This window comes from Sitodiplosis mosellana, unplaced genomic scaffold (genome assembly GCF_009176505.1).
Source record: "Sitodiplosis mosellana isolate CC-2019 unplaced genomic scaffold, AAFC_SMos_1.0 Smas_scaffold_6185, whole genome shotgun sequence".
In the NCBI taxonomy this organism is placed as follows: domain Eukaryota; kingdom Metazoa; phylum Arthropoda; class Insecta; order Diptera; family Cecidomyiidae; genus Sitodiplosis; species Sitodiplosis mosellana.
Genome location: NW_022601426.1, coordinates 32,977 through 50,801, shown reverse-complemented (window position 1 = coordinate 50,801; position 17,825 = coordinate 32,977). Strand labels below are relative to the sequence as shown.

Here is a 17,825-nt window from a genome sequence, read left to right as displayed (position 1 = left end):
TGTTTTGTCGATTACATCAAAGTAGGCAACAAACTTCGTTCACAAAATTGGCAATGAGCGATGCTCACATGTTGTCTCACTAAAAAAAAAACCGAATCACACATGTTAGCCCAGAGTGTGTGGTATTAAAAACGACGTCGTGAGCGGTAAAAGGAAAGGAAGTAAGCGTCAACCACAGCAGCAACAACAAAAGTTATAAACAATACAAAAGTCATGTGTCAAAAGCGATCAAAACAATACAAAAGCGGTCCCGCGTGCCCACCAACAAACATCGTTGAACACAAAAATTGCCGTGAACAAAGAACCAGAAAAACGTGTGTGTCTGAAATTCGCATAAATTGTGTGTCGAAAAATCGAAATATGCGAAGAAATGTGTGTTGGCACCGAATGACAGCTGCAAATAAATTGTTTTGATGCATGTAAAAATTGCACATTGGTCAAAAAGAGACAGAGACGGGTGTTCCATATGCTATCATACATGCGTTTCACTTCCCGAAAAAAAATTACTCCGTTTCATTCGTCTTCATCCGTTCATGTGCATGGAAAAAATCACATGGCATTTTTCTCCGTTTATTTGACAGAAATCCATGATAACAATCGAGCTGCTGCACAACACACAAATCAAGAAAAAAGAATTCAAACGTCACACGCGCGCGTCTACACATTACAACCGACGACGACGACGACAAGAAAAAAAAATGTGCTTAGCTTGTGTAAGTGAGCAAGATATATGGTGCCGTTTTGGTCGTCCGTTCTCTTTCATCAACGAGAAAATCGTCGTTGCAAACACACCGTATTATAGATGGCTTGCGAACCGAAAACGCAAGGAACATATGTCTAAATTCTTGTTCACGTATGAGAATCGATTGAAACAGCACACGCAACGCACTGTTGCCGCATCAGCATACAGACGGATAGCAAGACGTTCCGTGCCCAAAGTATAGCTTAGATGCCGTACAAGTAGCCAGTGTCACTTCAAATGCTGAGCTGAACGGTTCGTTCAAAAAACTATCCACTTTTCAAGAAACACACTTCGACCGATATTTATTTAAGGCACACAGTGCTACTGCTATTGAACCGACCGAGACAACAGTATTTCGTTGAGTGTACCGGTTTACTCTGTCGCACAATCGCGTAGTGCGTTTGCGTGCTGTGTGAAACAATGACTATGTGAATTGAACAAGGAACAAAAAAAGAAAGAACGAAAAACAGAAGAAACGCTGAATCTGAAAAGTGGAGAATAGTTGAAGTGGTAAAATACGAAATAGAAATAGTACAATTTTTAATTACACACGATACAGTCGACCATAAATGCGATAGAGTGCGAAGCAAATAGACAAAGTGTGAGTGTATTTCAGTGAGGAGAAATATTTGAACGAGTAAAGAGCGAGCTAGATTTTTTTTCTCACTCACAGTGCATCTCGCTTTGATTTCGGTACACACATTTTTTTTCGCTCTACATTTGCCCCGTTTTTCAATAGTAGCGAAGTGCTTGTGTATTTGACATTTTTTTTTTTTGCTGGCCGCTTTTTCATTGTGGTTGTTGTTGTTGCCAATCAATTGGTATTGCGGCAACTGCGATCGAATAGACATTTTTTTGTGCTCGCATTTGAGAACACGAACAAAATAAAAAAAGAGAGCAGAAAAACAGACTTTTGTCAGTGGGCAAAAAACCATGCCGAAGACCGTGAAAGCCGTAAGTTTATGAAACTGTCGCACAACCAATGTACACTTTTCTTTGGTTCATTTCTGAGAATTTGATTTTGAGTTTACGCGAGAAAAGAAAAAAAATAAATAAATCGACCGCTTTCTTTTGTTTGCGACAACATTTTTCGTTTGTGTTTCGGTTTTTTCTTGCCTTCTTCTGTTCATTTTGACATTTGGAATGTGCAACACATCACACTCCAACACTCTTTGGTTGTAATATACAGACATGTATGAAATGGTAATTATTAATTTGATTTTCAATTTCTTTTTTGTTTTTGTGTTAATTTTCTCATCAATTCATGTAATGTGTAGCTAAGTTTAAAGATGAGTCTCTTGCAAATATCATCACAGCAGCTATGAGTCGAGTCAGTTTCACTGATTTCGTCATAGAATGAAATTTAGTCGACCCAAAATTTATTGATTTTTCCATGTAATCCGCCCTAAACATTTCAAATTTCTAAATTCTATTAAATTTTCATGTAATTTTGGGCCGAATTTTAGCCAAAAATCCGGCGATAGCAAGCAATTGTGGTGCACAAACATAACCCAAAATCGTTTGAATCGGGAAAAAATACGGGCAAAACAAAAAAAAGAGTTGTCAATGAATGGGAAAAAATGCAAATGAGAGTTTGACTGCGTTAGAGCGAGACAACTAGCTGGTTGAGTGTGCCGTGTTTGTTCGTTCATTCGATGCACAAACTTTTTTTTCTCTCGTGTCATCCGATTCTCCTCTGCTGAGCGAATTTTTTTTCCATGCTGCGAGATGTGACAGTTCTCGTCGCACAAATTCCCAAAACAAATGCTATTTTTCCTTTCGTTTATTTTTTATTTTCCGCTTTTCTCCTGCTGAATAGCAGCAGCAGCAGCAACAGTAACAGTACACTGTAGCCCTCTCTTTTCACCGCGTTCGCACATTTTTTTCCCATCAAAACAATTCAATTGATTGTTGATACCGGCCAATTCACCTAGAATCCAAACATTGGCGAAGCAATTCGAATGAAAAACTACCATAAATTGCGGACGAAAAAAATAAAGTTTTCGTCCGTTCAATTGAGCGTTCGATTTAATTTTCAAGATATTCTCGTATTTGTGCTGGGTGTGGCGAGTTGAAAATGTTTTATTGATTTTATGGCTGTTCACTGTTTAGTTTAATTGAAATTTGGTGTGCACTTTCCATGTTCGCATCCGAAAATTTATTTACTATTTTGGTAAGGCAATGACAAAACCATCACAGGCAATTTCATTTACAAGTGTATGCGTATTGAACGAATGAAAACTTAGTTGATTGCGGTGTCAATATTATATCCTTTTGAATATTCCGAGAATTTGCACGAAAATTTCTCAATATATTATATCATAGTCAGTGTCGTTTCGCTTCGCCTCACTGTGAATCGCTATCACGACATCCTATAGACACACTGCAACAACAAGAACACCACCAACAACAGCACTACTCACAGGTATACACACACACACAATATTATAATAGTTTTGTGGGGGGATTGATTTGCTAGCATCAGCGACTAGGTATTTTAGTTTTGGTTTCGGCATCGAAACATCGTCCATTGTATAACTAAAATGACGCATATTTGTGACGTGTGTGTATTTCTGTGTATGTTTTTCATTGAATTGTCAGCTCTTATTCGGTTCTCATCGGTGCAAAAGGATTCGGAATTGAAAATCCTTTTGTCTATTGTACCGTTTGGCACGAACGCCATTGTACGTTGTACAGTGGGAGCTGTGTAGTGGGTGATGTATGCACTTTCTTCCGATCGGAATGACGGTAAATTCATTATATAACAATATAATGGCCCACACAAATCTAACTCTCTCTATCGCTCACATATTAGACGGACGATTTTCGGTTGTGAGTCGGCCCCACCGCGTGCACCCGCACTCGCCTCATCAGTTGACGACATGATGTTATCTCAAGTTGAACACGCATTATCATCATACAAAACCATTTGAGAAGTTCTTATGTTTGTGTGCACATTTTGGCAAACGCCATCGGCCACTTTCACATAATTCACGTATCTTCTGTACCTTCTCGCCTTCGCACTTTCCTCGCATGCAATGCATCGAACAACAAAGAGCAAACGGAGAGAGGGCGAGTAAATTCACCACAAAAATGTCCTCGATAGACAGCGGTTATAGTTAGACCGGTTCAGCTATGCATCGTTTCAAAAACCCGTTCGTTATCGAAAATTCTGAGCTCAAGCTGGACATGACAATTTTCATAGAAAATCACAACTATTCTCGTTTCAACGATCAAAATCATAACTCATTCGCCTTGGCCTCAGAATGCACACGGTCCAAAGTGAACTGTAGAGAGAGAGAGAGGCCGAGAATCCAGTTTAATACTAATATATGCAAGCAATCTAATAAAATATTCTCAAATGAGGGATTGTGGCCATTATGTTGCCTATGCAACGCAACAAACAGACTAGTTTGCATACGGTTCGACTTGTACATACATACAGCTATATACAAACAGTATCTCTCTAACCCTTTTCTATCGTCTTCGCAACCATCCCTCGGTTCAACCACCGAAAACCTGCCTATATCAAACACCATTCGATATCATTTTCAAATCGCGCTGCTTCATTCCCACAAAAGACAAAACCAAATCGACGCAACGCACACGTATATTGTGCTGTACACACACACACCACATATACACACCATTTGATACACAAATTTTGAGTCGATTTACCAACTTGCCCACGGTCTATTTGTGCGAGTGTCAAAGGGCTTAGCCATCAAATGCAACGGAATAACACACTTTTGATAACAGCATTTTCGTTGAAACCGTTTTTGATTTTCCATCCAATCCTAATATATCCACTTTTTACGGCACATTTGCAGCCAAAGCCCAAAACTATATGTCGCAAAATATACACTGGGTTTTTCATACATAATACCGAATGTACATATGTTTTAGCGATGAAACTGGAATTTTGGTAAACAACTTCGACATGCATTTATAATTTTCCATTCGAAAACAAGAACTCAATAACAACAAATTGATCACTCACAAACTTCACACTCAACGTCACATGCAACGAAAACTTATGCACAAAACTTTGATTCACCATCAAATACACGTCAACGCATGAAATATCAAACTCTTTCTCTTTTTTTTGCTTGATGAAATATTCCGACCCAAACTAACTACAGATTTACGAAAGCACGCGCACAGAATTTTGGCGGAATTAGTACATAAATAACAGGAATTAGAAAGAAAATGTGATGCTTCATGTTTGGCGAAGAATATGTAATGGGTTGTGATCGAACATTTGATACATTTAGAACGTTGGATTTTACAGTGTAAACAACGCATATGAACAACGAATATGATTTTTCTTTTTAAAAATGAACGGTTTTACACAAAAATCTAAAGCTGTTTACAATAATTATTAGTTTTTGATAGGAAATTGAAGATTTTTGAAGAATCGTTACAATTCAAATGTTCTGGGCAAAAAAATGGGTAAAATTTTAAAGAGCTAGCGTTAAAAATAGCGTATTTATAAAAAAAAATACAGAATTTTTTTCGTATTCATAATAATTTGAAAGAATTCATTCTTTCTTTATGGAGAAGTTCTTTGCGAACAATTTTCACCAAAAATTGAAGGAAAAATTGTGACGATCAGAAAATCTCTCAATAATAAAAATTAATGTGCATTGTGCAAGAAAAAAACCATGCAATTACTTTTCCAACCTTCAACCAAATGAGTCGGAAAATTCCATGAATTTTCACATCAAAATCTCCGATTTCAACTCATCAAATATTCGTTTATTCGGCAAGGAATGCAGTTTGCATGCAAATAAACTTCTCATTGCTCTATTTCTCTCCCTCCCTTTCTCCCTCTCACTCTAATCCCATCACATCAAATCAAATGCTATCGATGCATTGAGAATCGAATCTCTTTATTAGACTTGGTTATGATATGGTATGGCTTGGTTTGGCTTTTGGTAGATTTGCGAAATTGGGAATGTGGAAACGAAGCGTATTCGTTTGAAAAGGGCAATTTGTGTATACAAAAGTGTATATTCTGCATAAAATAAATATTTACCTCGCTCATTTATGTGTCCCATGACGACGTGGGTTCGAAATGGCTATGAAATTTTCAGCGGAATGCCAAAATAATTTCGGCAAAATCGAAAATTTTGAAAATGCCATCGTTTGTCTAAATTGAGTTTTAGTTGAGCGTCGTGCATTTTTCGCATTGATGCATTCCGAACGAGCAAGCGAGTGAGTGAGATAGAGAGAGCGCGTCGTTACCATTTAAGCAGAAATTGCATATAATGAAGATGATATGCAACAAAATCTAAAGCGCGTTATTGTGGCCCGGCTGCAGTAACTGTATACGCTACATACAGTAGCAAATATAACCGAATGGGCGCTTGAAGCGAATATGTACAGCAAAACTAGGAAATTGTACACACAGAGTGTGTGATGTGGTTCGAATAGCATCGCATAATATAATGTCGAAAAACACGAAAATGTGTGCCTAAGTTCAAGACAATCGCAATGATTGTGAGAGTGTAATGACCATTTGAACAACGAAGTGAACCGTATTTTCAATACACATACGAGAGATATATGTGTGTTTTATGCTATGATGCACACACCAAAACGGCTTGCATTTTAAGTGCACGTTCATTTGAAGTGTTTTCGTAAGCAGAATCGTTGGTTCAGCGGAGTAGCATCTTGTAAACTCTCTCTCTCTCTCTCTCCCTCCCCCCTCTCTCTCTCTCTCTCTCTCTCTCTCTTAAGTATTTTGCTTTCACAAGCAATGATGATGAAAATTGAATTTGTACGAATTGTAAAATATGTTTGTGTTTTTTTTCCTCTGCCTGGAATGGTGAAGAAAACAAAATTGTCCGGCGAATCGGTTCGATAAACGTATATATTGTATGGAATGGGACCAACTCAAAACTGCATCCATAAATGTATACACGAGTTGAGTGTATGTAAATGCATGCAGAATTATTATTGAGTCGATGTATTGAGGTAGAGAACGCACGCGTTGCATCGACTACGGCGAAGAAGACGGTGAAGACAAAGGAAGGAGAGAAAGAGGCAGTCGGTTGTGTTAGCGCGTCATCGCAATCATTAAATTGGAATTGCAGTCGATAGAATGCAATGTACCCGTACTCTCACATGCACTTGCACCAATGCACTCTCCAGCGAAAATCGATCGCAATTTATTGATGTTGTTTGGTTTGGTTCCGTAAGCACACCAGACTCTCTCAACTTCTTACGAAAATGACGATGCAATTCGTGAATTATTCACCAACTTATTATTATTTGCATACGCGCAACGTAGACGAAACTCGCCGCACCAAAACAAATCATTTGAGCGAAATGATAAATCATTCGGGAATTTTGCACACAACAAACTATACAATTCCCATTGGTTGTGTGTCTTTGGACAATGTTCGGTTGACGTGTCCCCGTGAAAATCGATATCAAATGTAAACATTCGACTGTCTGAGACGGCGACCAAGCAACAGTAGCCGTCGCGTTTCCACATGAAACATTCATAAGGCCCTTGTGTGCGCGTGTAGAGTGTGAGCGGCCCAAGGTGGAATTTATGCAAAGATACCTGACGGGGATCAATGGGATGAGGCTGCATCGTCTCGGTCCATTTGTCGTTGTCGACGTCTCCAAAAGGTGCACTTGAATTGCATCGTCAATTATAAACAAACAACGTGTTTATATTTCATCATATATGAAATTCAAATCCATTGGCTGTTATTTCAACATCGCGCAAATGCACCGTGCTCGTTGTGTTTATATGTGAAATCATAAAATTAATTACAAGTTTGGAGCGCGCTCACTGCTTCATTCCTCTCATTCGAACCATATCGACCTGTCACACCGAACTCTCGAACGCAATTTAATTTAATCATTCAACAAATATCCCCGAAATGTCTATTCAATATTTAAGCAACTAATCATATATGAACCTCAAAACGGCAATGTATGTGTGTATGCATACGCCTAACATTGTTAGACTCCACCTTCTCCAGTTTACATTCTCTATCAATCTATCTCCTTCTCACTCTCGCTCTCTAGCTCACTCGCTCTATCTGCACAATATATTTTGATATTAATTTATTTACTGGCATCACAAACTGCACCAAATATATTCACAGCATATTATTAATTTCATGGCAGTAAATTTGCCAGCCGACAACATTTTCAGCCATACAATTTTCATGAGACTCCATTTACCAATACTAAATGCAATGTGCAAGGAATATGTTTTCGACAAATTTGATCAAATTCACGAATTTATCGAACGGAAAACTTACACGTTGGATCATGGGAATTAAGTCGCGAGACGCATGTTATTTTTAATAAATGGGAAATCAATAAATTTTATGCTTTGAAGATACTATCTTCAAAATAGCACACATTGATTTTGATTTAGAAATGAGTGGACATTTGAGATACATCTTGATGATGGTAAATTCACCTTCTAAGACTATTCATCCTTTTGAGCAAATGCATCCCTCAGAGATAATCTTCCCACCTTGGTTAAAATTTTACTAGGGAAGTAGTTCTAGTAGCTCTTACTCCTTGTTCACAAATCAATCGAATATTCATGTTTCATGATACGAAAATTACATGCAAATTTAATGAACGAATGTTTCGATTTCATGGTAAAACATCAATTTATTCAATTTAGCTTGGAGTACATAAATTATTTTCAGATATACACGAAATATCCATTTATTCATTTATCGATTTGCATTCAACACATTCACAGGCAAATACAAAGGAAATGTTCGAAGACGATGACTTGGATGTATCGTCCGGATCAGATTTTGATGACGATGAAGACCCCGATAAAATTGAAGTTCCTGGTGAGTTGAATTTGTATTATTATCGTTGGAAGAGAGTTTTTTTGTCTAATTTGTTCACTTTTTTCTTCGTATTTCTTCATTCAATTGGAATTTCTTCAGAAAAAAATCGCTTTTCGATAGAAAAACAATAAAATTTAAAAAAAATTGATAAGAGAAATGATTAAGAGTCAGACAAATTGTCTCGATAAATAAAAAAAATAATGTAATGACTTTTTGAATAGTTTTTTGTTGTTGAAAAATTCATTTGGAAATTTAAAACCTAGAAAATTCTTGGAATTTGAGAAAAAAAAGAAGTGAGAAATAAACATTTCGATTCAATTCGAGTTCTTTAAATTTAAATCAATCGCTCCATTTTTCAACCTGGAAAAACTATATTTCAAAACTATATTTGCTCATAGGCATGTGTTATTTACTTATATTTTTGGCACCACGTAGTAATGAAGAAGTCAAAACTTTCAACGAAAATGAACGACATGCTCTTCGTCTAAATTAAAATTCCTAATGGATGACATAGCATTTTATTGAATTTCCATCTTGTCTATGTTTTTGCAGGTGGTGGTCGAGACTTGGCCACGGCTGCCAGTTTCGGCAAGCAAACAACCCAGAGTAATCCATTAATTAACAGTCAATCAAATAGCACAGCAAAAGCAACAACATTCGATTTAACATCGAATGCGATTGGCACAGCAAGTAATCAACCGCAGCCGGTGCTGAAACATTTAATACCGGCCGAATCGATTTTGAAACCATTTCTGCCGAAAGTAAATACAGCATCGACCCGAGTTCATCCACCATCGACAACAACGAACATCACAGCCGCATCCAATGCAGCGATGGTATACACAAATGCAGCTGGCTATGGAGCAGGCATCAAAATGCAAGCACCGCCGCAAGGTAAATGGCTTTTACATCTTTATCATGATAAGTTGTGTAGTGAAGTATAGTTAAGTGTGTGAACTCTAGTGAATTCACTACTTCACTTAATTTGTTTCATGAATAAAGTTTTGAGGCGAAGCATTTTTTAGAAAAATCTACAGAAATGAAATTCAAACTAAATCCAATTAGCAAATGATGTTGAAGAATTAGTTTGAATTTTTTGTAGGAAAAAAGATTAGCTTGGGAGAAACAGAAAAAAATTGAATATACTGACTGATTTTGGCAATAATTTTTTTTTTAATTAAAAAAGAAATTTTTCAAACGAAAAATAAAAATTTTCAAAATTGCTTCTGAATGCAAATTCGTTGAAAATTATTGTTTTGGTAATTATTTTTTTTTAACTCAAAACATGAATTTGGTTATTTATGCTTGCGTATGGGAATCAGCGTTTGGAATGCGAAGTGCAAGCGCTGCGAATTCATCGATGCCAATGATGAATGCAGCTGGCTTAGGAGGTTTAGGTTCAGTTTCATCATCACCAAGCCTCTATTCCATTAACAATATGGCCGCTTCGCTTTTAGCACAGAGTAAGTTCTCTCTTCGGCAAGCCCCTCAAAAACTCGGGACCGAAATGCACTAATCATCTCTGTATGAATTAATGTCATTGGCAAAACTGAGTTGAAATTTTATCATTCCATTCTTACCCAATTGATGGTTCAAAAATGGCAGTAATTTCTTGTGAATTCCGTCAGAAAAATAATTTAGCACAGAATGTTTATGAGTTTATTTATTGGATTGAAGGAATGCTCAAAAAACCTTTGTATATTTTATTTTATTCATTATTTTTATTCACATCCTGTAAATTGTTCCATTAGTAGTTTCCGAAAATATTTCATATGAAAAATTAATAATTTTTTGTTTTCATTCATTGGATCACAGTGGAAATGGGAGCCGGTGGTTTTGGTGGTCTTGGCGGAGCAATGGGCGCGTTGAGCGGAGGCTCAATGAGCAATCCCAACGTTGTGCAAACATATCAAGCAATGTTACAGAATATTCAGAAGCTACTAGCATACAATCCAGACTTTTTAACAAAAGGTATTCCCAACAATTTACTACAAATGTGCATGGAACAAACACAAAAGCCAACGATGTATGGGGTAAGTGTGCTTTTTGCTCATATATTTTCAAATCATCTATTATTGTGATTAAAAAATCACAAAATTTTTCAAAATTGGTTACACCTCTTTTATTTTAACTTCAAATTTTTCGTCGCATAAAAATCCAACTCTTACACAAATTTCTTTGGCTTTTGTAGCAACCACAACTGGTCCAACCAGAAGAAGATGAGGCTGAAGAAGAAGAAATGGGTGTAGCAGAAACGTACGCTGACTACTGGCCTGCCAAATTGAAATTGGGTAAAAAACATCCCGATCCAGTTGTTGAAACGGCTTCACTGTCATCGGTTGAACCGGCCGATGTGACATATAAAGTAGCTATTCCCAACGATCCAACCATCGACAAAGGTCTACTCAGTGCGCTGCAGCTCGAATCAATCACATATGCATCGCAAGCACACGAACAACTTCTGCCCGATGGAAACAGAGCTGGATTTTTGATCGGTAGGTTTGGTGAAGGTTTCATGCAAAGACCAAATTAAATTTTCGGAAAATCCTTTTTTTATGGATTTTTGTTTTTTTTTTAAAGAATTTTTTACCGCTTGAATTTCTTTCAAGGCTTTTTTCTTCACCCATAAAAATTTCATAAGACAAATCATCAGAATTCTTTTTGCTTGAACAACGTCAATTTTCTTTGTGAAAATTTTAACGATTAAAAGTCACATTTTGTTAATGAATTGTAATCATTTTTGATCAGGCGACGGTGCTGGTGTTGGTAAAGGCAGAACAATTGCCGGAATTATTTTCGAAAATTATTTGCGCGGACGCAAAAAGGCCATCTGGATCTCCGTGTCAAATGACCTAAAATACGACGCTGAACGTGATTTACGAGATATTGGTGCTAGCAATATTGTAGTTTATCCATTGAATAAGGTAAGAAAAATCGCTCGTCTGAAAATTGAACATCTTGGAATTTCTTTATATCAAAAATTGCGTTTTTGAATTTTTTCTTCAAATAATTTGTTTTACAAAAAAATGTTTGTAACATACAATTTCATTGATCAATTTTGAATAATCAATTTTTTTTCAGAAATGACTTTAGTGCACATTTGTGTTCTTTTTTTTGTTTTTTTCTTCGTTATACTTTACTTTTTGGCCAAAAAACACTTTGTATCAATATTTTGTGTAACATAACAAAAAACACATGAAAAACCACATTTATATATAAATAATGATTACTAATATATTAGTAAAATATGAAGAAAAATCCCTAAAAGTAGAAATTGTGTAATATTACAAAATTGAGCCAATGCGCGTAATTACTAAGTGCATATGACCACACAATGCGAATACCGGGGGCAGAAAATGTAAGCTCTTCTTCGTTATGTTACACAAAATATTATTTGAAAAAAAATTTGGCCAAAAAGCTAAAGTAGAACGAAAAAACAACAAAAATACTCGGGTGCGCTAAAGTCATCTCTGATTTTTTTTCAATTACATTTTTTCGTATTTTTTTGTGTGTCAAAAATACAAAAAAAAAATGGAAAAATTCTTGAGAAATTTAATTATAATAAGAAACTATTTTAATTCAAAATTGTGTTGAATTTAATTAATTCAAAATTTAAAAATCAGAAATAAAACAAAATTCGACAATTTCTTTCAATTTTCATTTATAGTTAAAATACGCAAAAATCAATTCGACTGTGAATGGGAATGTGAAGAAGGGTGTGATTTTCAGCACGTATTCGGCGTTAATCAGTGAATCGACTGGAAATAATAACAAATACAAATCTCGACTCAAGCAACTATTGCAATGGTGTGGATCAGATTTCGACGGGTGCATTGTGTTCGACGAATGTCATAAGGCGAAAAATCTGTGCCCAACTGGATCCAGTAAGCCAACAAAAACCGGTCTAACAGCACTTGAACTACAAAATCGTTTGCCAAAAGCGCGTGTTGTCTATGCATCAGCTACAGGAGCATCAGAACCACGAAATATGGCGTACATGGTTCGATTAGGATTGTGGGGTCAAGGCACTCCATTCGCTACGTTCAACGAATTTATTACTGCTGTTGAAAAACGGTACTTTTCAAAGACATCTTAAATTAAAATCCATAATCAAGTAAAAATGTTATTTTTTTTGGGTAAAAATGTAGACAAAAGATATTAAAAAAAAAATTGAAAAATTGTGAAAATCACATTCGAATTGAATTGTTCCAAAAATTGGATTTAAATGAAGAAATTGTTACCTAATCGAATTTATTTTGAATAATTTCAGTGGTGTTGGCGCCATGGAAATCGTTGCTATGGACATGAAACTGCGAGGCATGTACATCGCCCGGCAGCTCAGTTTCCACGGTGTCACTTTCAATATTGAAGAGGTGCCACTATCCGGCAGCTTCAGAAAGTCTTACGATGAATCAGTGGAATTGGTGAGTTGAACTTTCCAAAATGCAAAAATAAAACGAATCTCGAATGCTTTTGATTGAATACCGAAAATTTTAAATTATATTTTGGCTGATGATGATAAAAAACAAAGCCATTTAATTAATTTACAATTCCTCTATTCAATCACAGTGGGTGGAAGCGATGCAAAAGTTCACCGAGGCGGCTGAACTGATCGACGCGGAGAGTCGAATGAAGAAAACGATGTGGGGTCAATTCTGGAGCGCTCATCAGCGTTTCTTCAAATACTTATGTATCGCTAGTAAGGTTGAGCATGCGGTGAAGGTGGCCCGAGAGTCGATCAAAATGGGCAAGTGTGTTGTGATTGGTTTGCAGTCGACGGGAGAGGCTAGAACACTCGAACAACTGGAACGTGAAGATGGTGAATTATCCGATTTTGTGTCGACCGCTAAGTGAGTGAAGATATCGATGAAGCAGCTACACAATCGTCATTCTTCTTCCCCGTATTTGTCTTTGACATACTAATTCATATCCTTCTTTTTCTTCCAGGGGTGTATTCCAGTCATTGGTGGAAAAGCATTTCCCGGCCCCGGATCGAAATCGTATCAATCGATTGCTTGGTTTGGATGTCACTAAGAAAACGGTTCTTCAAACAATTTTGGACGAGAAAAAAACGGCAGCATCGTCATCTGGTTCAAAGCGTAAGCAGTCCACCGTGCAGCTCAGTGGTCGCAAGCGAAAGAAGCGAAATAATTCAGATGAAGTGAGTGGCGGTGAGTTTTCAGACGATGCCAACGATATGTCTGACGATTCAGACTTCAAGAATAACACCGATTCCGAAAGTGAAGACGATGACGAAGAGCCCGACGACGAGCAATATGACAGCAACCAAAGTGATGATTTCAATCCATTTGGTGGCGGTGACGACAGTGATTCGGACACCGATCCTTGGGTGGCTCGTAGCAAAAAAACGAAACCAGTGAAAAAGACAAATGCACAGCCGAAGAAGAAGCCACAGTCCACACAAGACAAAATCCAAGAACTGATCACGAAAAAACAAACAGTAAAAGCCGCAACTGCATCGTCAAGCACAAATAGCGTACAACCAACTCCCATCGGAATCGGAACAAATGGATTCCAGATGAACTATGGTCCGCCGCCAAAAGATGCGATCGAAAGAGCGTGCGAATTGAAAGAGGAATTGCTCAAAAAGATTGAAAAATTGGGCGATCGATTGCCGCCGAACACACTCGATCAGTTGATCGATGAGCTGGGCGGGCCGGAGAATGTGGCCGAGATGACTGGACGCAAAGGGAGAGTCATACAGACTGAAGACGGACAAATTCAATACGAATCACGATCCGAACAAGATATTCCATTGGAAACGTTGAATCTAACGGAAAAGCAACGGTTTATGGACGGTGAAAAAGATGTGGCCATCATTTCGGAGGCAGCATCAAGTGGTATATCGTTGCAAAGTGACCGACGGGTACGCAATCAAAGGCGTAGAGTACACATTACCTTGGAGCTGCCATGGTCAGCCGATCGAGCTATTCAACAGTTTGGTAGAACACATCGTTCGAATCAGGTGAATGCACCTGAATACAAATTCTTAGTATCAGATATTGCGGGTGAACGACGATTCGCATCGACAGTGGCTAAGCGATTAGAATCACTTGGCGCTTTGACTCACGGCGATCGTAGAGCTACTGAAACACGTGATTTATCACAGTTCAACATTGATAATAAGTATGGACGCAGCGCACTGGAGTCAATCATGAAAAGTATCATGGGCTATGAACAACCGCTGGTCCAACCGCCTAAGGACTACAAAGGTGACTTCTTTAAGGATATTGCCGGCGCACTGGTCGGTGTTGGTTTTATTGTTAATAGCGAAGCAACGCCCGGCGTTTTAAGTCTAGATAAGGATTATAACAACATATCGAAGTTCCTCAATCGCATTCTTGGAATGCCAGTCGAATTACAAAATCGCTTGTTCAAATACTTTACGGACACATTAAATGCCACCATCTCATCGGCCAAGAAGAGTGGACGATTCGATTTGGGCATTTTAGGTAAGGAGACAATTTTGATTGTGACTTTTGTTAAGTTTGGGTTTTTGTTTCGACTTGGCCGAATCATAAGTCATCACTGATGGCTCATCAATGAGCCGGATCAAGATTTTACCTTTCACTGTTTTGTCGAAATTTTCAACATTTTGATTCAATCCTTTTTTTTTAGATCTTGGTAAATCCGAGAGTGTGAACCGCATAAAATTGATTCGTTTCCTTCGGAAGCACGCCACGGGAGTGTCTCCAATTGAACTGCACACAGTGCACGTTGAACGAGGAATGATTTGGCAAGAGGCGATTGATATGTAAGTGTTGAGCCATTTGTTCCATAGCAGTTTGGTGCTTTGAACAGATCTGTTCAATTCAATGAATATTTCGCTTTAATCGTTTTTTTTTTCAACAAAAAATCACTAACCTCAAACTCTTTTCCTTCAGTTGGGCCGATTTATCGAGTGAAAAAGAAGGTTTCTATCTGTCGCATCAGAATCGAAATGGCAAACAAACGCCCGTACTGGCTGTAATGATCGATAACGAGCGTTCGGGTGGTTCATCGAGCTCAAGTAAAAAGAAGAGTGACAAATCGCCCAGCAAGAAGGATGTAATGTTCAAAATCTATCGTCCGAATACGGGTTTGCAATTCCGTCACGAGTCATTGGCCGAAATCGAGAAAAAATACAAGAAGGTGCAAAGTGATGAGGCCGAACCACACTGGAATCAACTGTACGATTCATCGGTGCAGACGTGTTCGCATGCATATTGGCGGGGCAATTGTCGTAACGTGTCGTCTGGAGTCGAGTGTGAAGTATAAAAATTATTCGCAATCGCAAACAAGTCGATTGTCCGAAATACCCGCATCGGGAGCCATAGAAGTACTAAAAAATGGTTTTCATAATTTTGTTTCAGGTTGGATTACGTCGTCGAACGTACACCGTGCTGTCCGGATCAGTATTGGCGGTTTGGCAGCGGGTTGAAACCCAATTGGCCGCACGTGTGTCCAGTAACAATCGCATGCAAGTGATTCGCTTGAAAACGTCCGATGGCAATAAAATCGTTGGAATTCTGGTGCCGAAAATTTGCGTCGAAAGCCTAATCGCTGACCTCAAACGTGATGCCGAAAAAGTTGAAGAGAAAACATTCACCTATTAATTCCTGAATTATGATTTGATTTTTATTTTTTTTGGATTAAGAGAAAAGAGAAAGAAGACGAATTTTGCAAACAAATTCGATTGTTTACGCTTACAAAAAAAAAACAAAAGACATAGAAACATGGTTTTGAGAACTGATATTTCCGAACAATTGGAATGGTTTTTTTTCTTTGGTTACGACACATGAAAAGCACAGTTTTTTTTTCTTGAATTTAATGACAACGCATAAAAAACCAAAATATCCAATTAGACGCTCATTTTTTTTTTTAAAATTGATAAAGAAGAGAGACATAAACCCAGTTTCTATGTGTTTATCATTAAATAAGTGAAGAAAAGAGAAGAAAAAAATTAAGTAAACTAATTTAATGCTGTGTTCAATTAGAAAGAAAAATACATGAACATATGAATTCATATGAATCGACGTAAAAAATATTTCAAAAGATGATCGAACATGTGGTCCTTTTGCAAATTGCTAGTCAAAACGTAGATTTTGATATAAACTGTTTCTTCTTTTTTCGGAATTACTCTTTCGGTCATGAAACCATTATCCCATCGCAACATTTCAAGGTGTCAATTCCCATTCTACCGACTTCAAAATTTCTAACATTAAAAAACTGATTAATTGATTTTTCAAAGGCATCATCTTTTCATTTCAATTTGGATTGACCATTGATTTGTAAATGAAATACTATTCCGTCATTTCTCCACTGGTGACTTGGAAACACTAAATTTAAATACCGGGAGGCTGCAACATTGACTTCTTTCCATACTAATTTGACGTTTGTCAGTGGTGAACGATTTTACAGCGCCATCTGCACATATTTGACTATTCAAAGTGAACTAGCTGTCATCAGTATCGATGAGTTATCGATGCTCAATTTTGGGTCATAAACGGCACATTTGAAATTTTCAATGTACCGTTTACGACCCAAAATAAATTGAGCATCGATGACTCAACGATACTGATGACAGCTAGTTCACATTGAATAGTCAAATATGTGCAGATGGCGCTTTTTGTGTTTGAAGCGCAACGTTGCAGCTGCCCGTTAAATACGTTCCATGGTGCTGTGCGAAATGATTGACATCGCTTAATACTTTGGTTAACATTCACAGCCAGAAAGAATCTAATTCAATACCTTTATTAAGAAAATTGGTATTGCCAATTTTGTAACGAGGCCCAGGTCCAATTTAGAGCATTTTTAGCACAAAATTCAATTTTGCCCAAACAAAAATGTCGTTGAATTTAGTTAATTTTTCAACGTTTATTTGGGATGACAGCAAAATATTCCTTAACATTTAACTCAAACACGTGTAAACTTTATGTAGACGTTGTGCTTGTATTATGTCAAACACATTAGAGACATCCATTTCGAATAAAAAAAACAACAATTTTAATTTATTGAGAATTATATCTTGGTGGTTGATGTTTTTATTTTATCTATAATCTAATCGTTGGTGAACAATGTGCTTTAGAGGAACGGACATGAATCAAGTCTCCATATCATTATACGCATCTGTCAGCTTGGAAGGTGGTACAATAAATAACTTGAAGTGCTCACAGACTGAGATTCATCTTTTAAAAACATGAATTTAAACCATTTTATCTTTTTTCCATCAAATTCGATTA

The 17,825-nt window shown here is 37.2% G+C and overlaps 1 protein-coding gene across 4 annotated transcripts; it reads left to right on the top strand.

Moving 5' to 3' along the window:
• The first annotated feature begins 962 nt into the window (after positions 1–962).
• LOC129576433 (protein strawberry notch) lies at positions 963–16,833 on the top strand. 4 transcript variants are annotated; one of them, XM_055461547.1, is made up of 14 exons: positions 963–1,696; positions 8,487–8,583; positions 9,136–9,477; positions 9,906–10,046; positions 10,399–10,616; positions 10,775–11,078; positions 11,332–11,507; positions 12,251–12,657; positions 12,854–13,007; positions 13,153–13,433; positions 13,531–15,056; positions 15,223–15,358; positions 15,489–15,855; positions 15,957–16,833. In XM_055461547.1, exons 1-14 carry the CDS (start codon positions 1,676–1,678, stop codon positions 16,197–16,199), a joined length of 4,413 nt encoding a protein of 1,470 aa, XP_055317522.1. In that variant the 5' UTR covers positions 963–1,675; the 3' UTR covers positions 16,200–16,833. The 4 variants fall into 4 exon arrangements, with proteins under 4 accessions (XP_055317522.1, XP_055317524.1, XP_055317525.1 ...); XM_055461549.1 differs by having other exon boundaries at positions 963–1,945; XM_055461550.1 differs by lacking the exon at positions 9,906–10,046 and having other exon boundaries at positions 964–1,696.
• The last annotated feature ends 992 nt before the right edge of the window (positions 16,834–17,825 follow it).